Genomic DNA, 8,774 nt, shown 5'->3' on the forward strand with positions numbered 1-8,774 from the left:
TTTATGGTGAACCAAGGGACCGGTGTTTTATGAGCAGAAAAATTCCAAATGTCTTGAAACTTGCTGAAACAATTATTTCGGCAAAAGTGCAATGCACCTCAGCCAGCAGCCGGCACACGCAGCACCATAAAGCACTGAAACACAGGTCCCCGACAGATGAGCACCACAAAGCCAGAACACATGCTAAATGTTCACACTACTGGGACACCACCCATGCGAAATGATGAGAGAACATGCATGGGGGCCTTTCATCAGGAAGAACCAAATCCAATGTACAGACATGCCTAGCCTCAGCACACCAATTCAATCACCAGCACGCCCTCAGGAACCACACACCACATGGGACTCAAAAGAATGGCACGAATCATGGACACTATGGATAAGAAGACGGACCATCAGATCAAGGTTCAGAACTCCTCGACGGAGGCGGCTTCGCGGGGCACCTCATAGGCGTCTTTCTGCCTCAGCTTCTTCACGCCGGCGATGAAGCACACCTTGTCGGACCGGAAGCTCTCCAGGTTCACGGTGGTCACCTTCACCCACACCACCACCTTGGTCTTCATGCCCTCGATCGCCGAGAGCTTGCCCCGGGACAGGGTCGCCTTCACGCGGGTGGCGTACCGTATCATGGAGGAGTCCTTGAAGCTCACCTCGCAGGGCTTGGCCAGGTGCACCACCAGCCTCGAGCTCGTCTGGTCATACTCGTAGCAGATGATGTTCCGAGGGAAGAGGCCCGGTGGGAGGTTGTACTCGCGCAGCAGGTCAGAGAGGGACTTGTTTGGTTTGCCTGAAGAAGAAAGAAATAGGGTCAGTCACTTGTAGTCCATATATAGTAGACATTTATGTAGCAATTATTCAATTGTCACTAGCTAGAATTGCATAGACCTAATGGCAACATGTGAACCATGGCATGAGAATGCCACAAACATATTGACACGCAGAAGGGAATTCAGAAGCAGCAGCTTCGAGCGCTTTAGCAAAGTTCAAATATATGAAGATTGATGTATGTAAAGTGTAAATGCCCAATTATGTATACTACAAGACTGGAATTGCAGTGGAACGAAGTGTGAAAATGGGAAATTCATACGAAGGATTTTTTGATCAGAAGAAAGATGTCTCAGAGCAATGTATACTGTATACCTACTTAAACCAAAAAACAAACAAACTGGAAGGTACAATTGAAGATGGCCTGCAAGTGGCAAAAAACTTGCCAACGGATCTGTTTTGTGAGCATTCACATTTTATTTAACGAACTACTCCCTCCATTCAATATTATAATATGTTCTAACTCTTTTCTGAATCGGAAGTATGTAGGCGCACTTTAGTACGTTTGTTCACTCATTTCAGGCCGTATATAATCCATATTGAAATATCCAAAACATCTTATAATAGTGAACGGCGGAAGTACTTCAGAACATTCACATTTTATTTAAGCAACTACTGTCTTTCCGCGCAATGTTTTCACGTGAGCGGTCGGATTGCGGATCCGAGTATACCACTAGTTGTTCGCAGCTTCCTGTAAGAGTACAGATTAGGGGCTGCTTAGAAGAAAACATTGATTAGAATATGCATTACAGACTACCAAATCAGCTGGTTGGTGCTTGCTAACCCCATGACAAGCTGAAGACAGCCTTGCTAATACCGCCAAAGACCTCAACAGACCCAGTGAAAAGATTGCAAGTAAAACAAGATGTTAGGTGAGCAAGTCCCTCATGCTCTGCACTATCCTCCTAGGAGCTTTTGCATAATGGCGTCAACAAACATTGGACCCATTTCAGTTTGGCCCCCATGTGCATCAGCGTCACTCATTGTATTCGTAGCACTTTGCAGATCGAAAAGAGTACTTGGATTAGGGCTACAGGGACGGAGCCAGATCCAAATCGTGAAGAAACGCTATGTGGATGGATACAGTCGTATTAAAGAAAGCACTCAATTGTTTTGCTTTGGTGTTACGCGTCAGCAAGAAAAACAGCGTTGCTAACAGCGACGGACGAGTGTACTGAAGATGTTGATAAGACGACATGACATGTAGCTTCAGACTAACTGCTATTTTCTGAGCCACAAAGCAACCACTGAGCGGAAATTGGAGAAATTGTGGAGCAGAGCGATCGATAGTACAGTACCTTTGAGCTTCTCGAAGACCCATTTCGCCTTCTCCTCCACGGTGCTTGAGATGCGCTGCAGATCAGAAATTGTTGGGTTATTCGTTGTGATTTGTGAATGATGAACTGAACCACTTGGATGTTGGAACTACTAGAGTGTAGTAATAATTAAACTTAGAATGCACAGGAATGTACTACTACTGAGTTGGTACAGCGAATGCAGAAGTGTGATCGAATCAAATAATGATTTTCATATGGCAGTCCACTCGGAAAAAGGTTGCATATGAAAGCAAGAACTTTCGCTGGTCTTGGTGGGAAAAGGAACGAATCTAACCCGGCTTAAAGGGGGGAAGAATATAGGAGAAAGATCTGCAAATAAATGCATTCAAGAACTCAAAATCTTCTTGGTCAGTAGCAGTAACAACATGTGAACCACGAAATGTTGTCAGGCAGATTATTTCTGAACTGCAACGGCCTCAGAAAAAGATGAGGACAAGAAAAACAGAACACCGAGCAATAGAAAAGAATCCGTCCATCCATCCACCCCCGTGATAACGGAAACCCGTAAAAATCTCCCGGAAACAAGCAAGCGAACCGGGAAATCAGGGACGGCATTTTACCCGGTCCAAGAGATTCACCAAGAACGAGAAGAGACTCACCATGACGAACAAGAACAAAGCCACGAAGGCGAGAAAGATGACGGGGAAGGGTGTGGAGGAGCACTGACCGAGATGTCGCCGCCGATGGCGGAGAGCTCCTGCTTGGCCTTGCGGGGGATGGTGAAGCTGCCGAGCTTGGTGAGGGCCTTCTCCATCCTTCCTCGGCGCCGGCGTCGGCGAGGGGCGTGTGGACGCGGCGCGGACGGCGGCTGGCTGTGGCGCGTGCGTGGGGTGCCGCGGGATGGGCGACAGACAGTGGACGGAACCGGGTTCAGAGCTGCGGCACGCTCCACAGGAGAGGAGCGGAATAAATAAAGAGCGGCTTTGTTCGGGGTTCCGAACCGTGGCGCCGGATCCCCTGCGAGCGTGCGGTGCGGGCTGGCTGTTTGTTTGGTGGGAGAAAAGAAAAGGAGAGAGTAAAGTCTATTTTAAATCCTGAACTCGTACGGCTTGTCTATTTTAAACCCCAAACTCCAAATCCCTGAAATCCATACCCCCAACTCTTTAATCCTGGTCGTTAGCCACCTTAATGCCGTTTGAGGGGAGGATTAGGTGACGTGGCAGAGTGGAGGCCGGGTTTACCTAACTCTCTGCCTGTCTCTCTGTTATAAGCGCGCGCTGGCTGTGGGTGGGGAAACAGAGCTAGGGTTCTCCGCGAGGGCTGGGTGGGGAACAGAGCTAGGGTTCGTCGAGCGACGGAGACAGGGCGGCGATTGGCGGCGCCGGCAACCATGTTGTTCTCCTCCGGAGCTTCATCTTCTTTGCGCGACGGCGGGCTTAGCAGGAGAGGCGGGCGGCAAGCTGCGAGGTCGCCGGTGCCATATCGGGAGCAACCGATGGACTACGAGCCAGCTAGGAATTGCAGCCTTTGTGGGAAGAAGGCGCCGCGGTGGATCTCGTGGAGTAGGGCGAACCCTAGTAGGAGGTACTATTCGTGTGTGGATGCTCAGGTATGCTGTCCAATTTCTTTGAAATTTGTTCAATTTCTGAATCTCTGTCCAATTTCTCTGAAATGTGTTTGTGAAACAAATAGCATGGCTTCATCGATTGGCATGACGGCCCGACGACGCCATTTTTGCATGGATTGCTTGGAGATCTTCGGGATAAAGTATGGAGTGTTGGGGAACGTAGTAATTTCAAAAAAATTCCTACGCACACGCAAGATCATGGTGATGCATAGCAACGAGAGGGGAGAGTGTGATCTACGTACCCTTGTAGATCGACAACGGAAGCGTTAGCATAACGTGGTTGATGTAGTCGTACGTCTTCACGGTCCAACCGATCCAAGCACCGTTACTCCGACACCTCCGAGTTCTTGGCACACGTTCAGCTTGATGACGCACCCCGGGCTCCGATCCAGCAAAGCTTCGGGGAGGAGTTCTGTCAGCACGACGGCGTGGTGACGATCTTGATGTTCAACCGTGGCAGGGCTTCGCTTAAGCACCGCTACAATATGACCGAGGTGGAATATGGTGGAGGGGGGCACTGCACACGGCTAAGGAACGATCACGAAGATCAACTTGTGTGTCTAGAGGTGCCCCCTGCCCCCGTATATAAAGGAGCAAGGGGGAGGGGCGGCCGGCCTAGGAGGGGGCACGCCAAGGGGAGTCCTACTCCCGGTGGGAGTAGGACTCCTTCCTTCCTTGTTGGAGTAGGAGAAGGGGAAAGAGGGGGAGAGGAAGAAGGAAAAGGGGGCTGCGCCCCTTGTCCAATTCGGACCAGAGGGGGGGCGCAGGCCTCCTTCCTTTTGGCCTCTCTCCTCTATTCCTATATGGCCCAATAAGGCCCATATACTCCCCGGCGAATTCCCGTAACTCTCCGGTACTCCGAAAAATACCCGAATCACTCGGAACCTTTCCGATGTCCGAATATAGTCGTCCAATATATCGATCTTTACGTCTCGACCATTTCGAGACTCCTCGTCATGTCCCCGATCTCATCCGGGACTCCGAACTCTTTCGGTACATCAAAACTCATAAACTCATAATATAACTGTCATCGAAACCTTAAGCGTGCGGACCCTACGGTTCGAGAACAATGTAGACATGACCGAGACATGTCTCCGGTCAATAACCAATAGCGGAACCTGGATGCTCATATTGGCTCCTACATATTCTACGAAGATCTTTATCGGTCAGACCGCATAACAACATACGTTGTTCCCTTTGTCATCGGTATGTTACTTGCCCGAGATTCGATCGTCGGTATCTCAATACCTAGTTCAATCTCGTTACCGGCAAGTCTCTTTACTCCTTCCGTAATACATCATCTCACAACTAACTCATTAGTTGCAATGCTTGCAAGGCTTATGTGATGTGCATTACCGAGAGGGCCCAGAGATACCTCTCCGACAATCGGAGTGACAAATCCTAATCTTGAAATACGCCAACCCAACATGTACCTTTGGAGACACCTGTAGAGCACCTTTATAATCACCCAGTTACATTGTGACGTTTGGTAGCACACAAAGTGTTCCTCCGGCAAACGGGAGTTGCATAATCTCATAGTCATAGGAACATGTATAAGTCATGAAGAAAGCAATAGCAACATACTAAACGATCGGGTGCTAAGCTAATGGAATGGGTCATGTCAATCAGATCATTCACCTAATGATGTGATCCCGTTAATCAAATAACAACTCTTTGTCCATGGTTAGGAAACATAACCATCTTTGATTAACGAGCTAGTCAAGTAGAGGCATACTAGTGACACTCTGTTTGTCTATGTATTCACACATGTATTATGTTTCCGGTTAATACAATTCTAGCATGAATAATAAACATTTATCATGATATAAGGAAATAAATAATAACTTTATTATTGCCTCTAGGGCATATTTCCTTCAGTCTCCCACTTGCACTAGAGTCAATAATCTAGTTCACATCACCGTGTGATTTAACACTAATAGTTCACATCTTTATGTGATTAGTTCACATCTTCATGTGACCAACACCCAAAGGGTTTACTAGATTCAGTAATCTAGTTCACATCGCTATGCGATTAACACCCAAAGAGTACTAAGGTGTGATCATGTTTTGCTTGTGAGAGAAGTTTAGTCAACGGGTCTGCCACATTCAGATCCGTATGTATTTTGCAAATTTCTATGTCAACAATGCTCTGCACAGAGCTACTCTAGCTAATTACTCCCACTTTCAATGTGTATCCTGATTGAGACTTAGAGTCATCTGGATTAGTGTCAAAACTTGCATCGACGTAACCCTTTACGACGAACCTTTTTGTCACCTCCATAATCGAGAAACGCATCCTTATTCCACTATGGATAATTTTGACCGCTGTCCAGTGATCTACTCCTAGATCACTATTGTACTACCTTGCCAAAATCAGTGTAGGGTATACAATAGATCTGGTACATAGCATGGCATACTTTATAGAACCTATGATTGAGGCATAGGGAATGACTTTCATTCTCTTTCTATCTTCTGTCGTGGTCGGGTTTTGAGTCTTACTCAATTTCACACCTTGTAACACAGACAAGAACTCTTTCTTTGACTGTTCTATTTTGAACTACTTCAAAATCTTGTCAAGGTATGTACTCATTGAAAAAAACTTATCAAGCGTCTTGATCTATCTCTATAGATCTTGATGTTCAATATGTCAGCAGCTTCACCGAGGTATTTCTTTGGAAAATTCCTTTCAAACACTCCTTTATGCTTTGCAGAATAATTCTACATTATTTCCGATCAACAATATGTCTTTCACATATACTTATCAGAAATGTTGTAGTGCACCCACTCACTTTCTTGTAAATACAGGCTTCATCGCAAGTCTGTATAAAACTATATGCTTTGATCAACTTATCAAAGCATATATTCCAACTCTGAGATGCTTGCACCAGTCCATAGATGGATCGATGTAGCTTGCATATTTTGTTAGCACCTTTAGGATTAACAAAACCTTCTGGTTGCATCATATACAACTCTTCTTTAAATCCATTAAGGAATGTAGTTTATTTTATCCATTTGCCAGATTTCATAAAAATGCGGCAATTGCTAACATGATTTGGACAGACTTAAGCATCGCTACGAGTGAGAAAGATTCATCGTAGTCAACACCTTGAACTTTGTCAAAAAAACCTTTTTTGACAAGTCTAGCTTTGTAGATAGTAACACTACTATCAGCGTCCGTCTTCCTCTTGAAGATCTATTTGTTTTCTATGGCTTGCCGATCATCGGGAAAATCCATCAAAGTCCATACTTTGTTCTCATACATGGATCATATCTCAGATTTCATGGCCTCAAACCATTTCGCGGAATCTAGGCTCATCATCGCTTCCTCATAGTTCGCAAGTTCGTCATGGTCTAGTAACATGACTTCCAGAACAGGATTACCGTACCACTCTGGTGCGGATCTCACTCTGGTTTACCTACGAGATTCGGTAGTAACTTGATCTGAAGTTACATGATCATCATCATTAGCTTCCTTACTAATTGGTGTAGTAGTCACAAGAACAGATTTCTGTGATGAACTACTTTCCAATAAGGGAGCAGGTACAGTTACCTCATCAAGTTCTACTTTCCTCCCACTCACTTCTTTCGAGAGAAATTCCTTCTCTAGAAAGGATCCATTCAAAGCAACGAATATCTTGCTTTCGGATCTATGATAGAAGGTGTACCCAACATTTTCTTTTTGGGTATCCTATGAAGACGCACTTCTCCGATTTGGGTTTGAGCTTATCAGGTTGAAACTTTTTCACATAAGCATTGCAACCTCAAACTTTAAGAAACGACAGCTTAGGTTTCTTGCCAAACCATAGTTCATACGGTGTCGTTTCAACGGATTTAGATGGTGCCCTATTTAACGTGAATGCAGTTGTCTCTAATGCATAATCCCAAAATGATAGTGGTAGATTGGTAAGAGACATCATAGTTCGCACCATATCTAATAAAGTACGGTTATGACGTTCGGACACACCATTATGCTATGGTGTTCCAGGTGGCGTGAGTAGTGAAACTATTTCACATTGTTTTTAACTGAAGGCCAAACTCGTAACTCAAATATTTGTCTCCGCGATCAGATCGTAGAAACTTTATTTTCTTGTCATGATGATTTTCCACTTCACTCTGAAATTCTTTGAACTTTTCAAATGTTTCAGACTTATGCTCCATCAAGTAGATATACCCATATCTGCTCAAATCATCTGTGAAGTTCAGAGAATAACGATACTTGCCGTGAGCCTTAACACTCATCGGACCGCATACATCAGTATGTATTATTTCCAATAAGTCAGTTGCTCGCTCCGGAGAACGGAGTCTTAGTCATCTTGCCCATGAGGCATGGTACGCAAGCATCAAGTGATTCATAATCAAGTGATTCCAAAATCCCATCAGTATGGAGTTTCTTCATGCGCTTTACACCAATATGACCTAAACGGCAGTGCTACAAATAAGTTGCACTATCATTATTAACTTTGCATCTTTTGGCTTCAATATTATGAATATGTGTATCACTACAATCGAGATCCAACAAACCATTTTCATTGGTGTGTATGACCATAGAAGGTTTTATTCATGTAAACAGAACAACAATTGTTCTCTAACTTAAATGAATAACCGTATTGCAATAAACATGATCAAATCATATTCATGCTCAACGCAAACACCAAATAACACTTATTTAGGTTCAACACTAATCTCGAAAGTACAGGGAGTCTGCGATGATGATCATATCAATCTTGGAACCACTTCCAACACACATCGTCACTTCACCCTTAACTAGTCTCCATTTATTCTGCAACTCTCGTTTCGAGTTACTAATCTTAGCAACTGAACTATTATCAAATACTGAGGGGTTGCTATAAACACTAGTAAAGTACACATCAATAACATGTATATCAAATATACTTATGTTCACTTTGCCATCCTTCTTATCCGCCAATCACTTGGGGTAGTTCCACTTCCAGTGACCAGTCCCTTTGCAGTAGAAGCACTTAGTCTCAGGTTTAGGACCAGACTTGGGCTTCTTCACTTGAGCAGCAACTTGCTTGCTGTTCTTC

The 8,774-nt window shown here is 44.7% G+C and overlaps 1 protein-coding gene across 1 annotated transcript; it reads right to left on the bottom strand.

Annotated features, from left to right (window-relative positions):
- LOC125552533 (DUF538 family protein (Protein of unknown function, DUF538)) lies at positions 1-3,114 on the bottom strand. Its single transcript, XM_048716136.2, has 3 exons — positions 2,830-3,114; positions 2,124-2,178; positions 1-787 (listed from the first exon to the last, which is right to left on the bottom strand). Exons 1-3 carry the CDS (start codon positions 2,914-2,916, stop codon positions 408-410), a joined length of 522 nt encoding a protein of 173 aa, XP_048572093.1. The 5' UTR covers positions 2,917-3,114; the 3' UTR covers positions 1-407.
- Positions 3,115-8,774: the final 5,660 nt, after the last annotated feature.

This window comes from Triticum urartu, chromosome 4A (genome assembly GCF_056163025.1).
Source record: "Triticum urartu cultivar PI428250 chromosome 4A, HENAU_Tu73, whole genome shotgun sequence".
Taxonomy (NCBI): domain Eukaryota; kingdom Viridiplantae; phylum Streptophyta; class Magnoliopsida; order Poales; family Poaceae; genus Triticum; species Triticum urartu.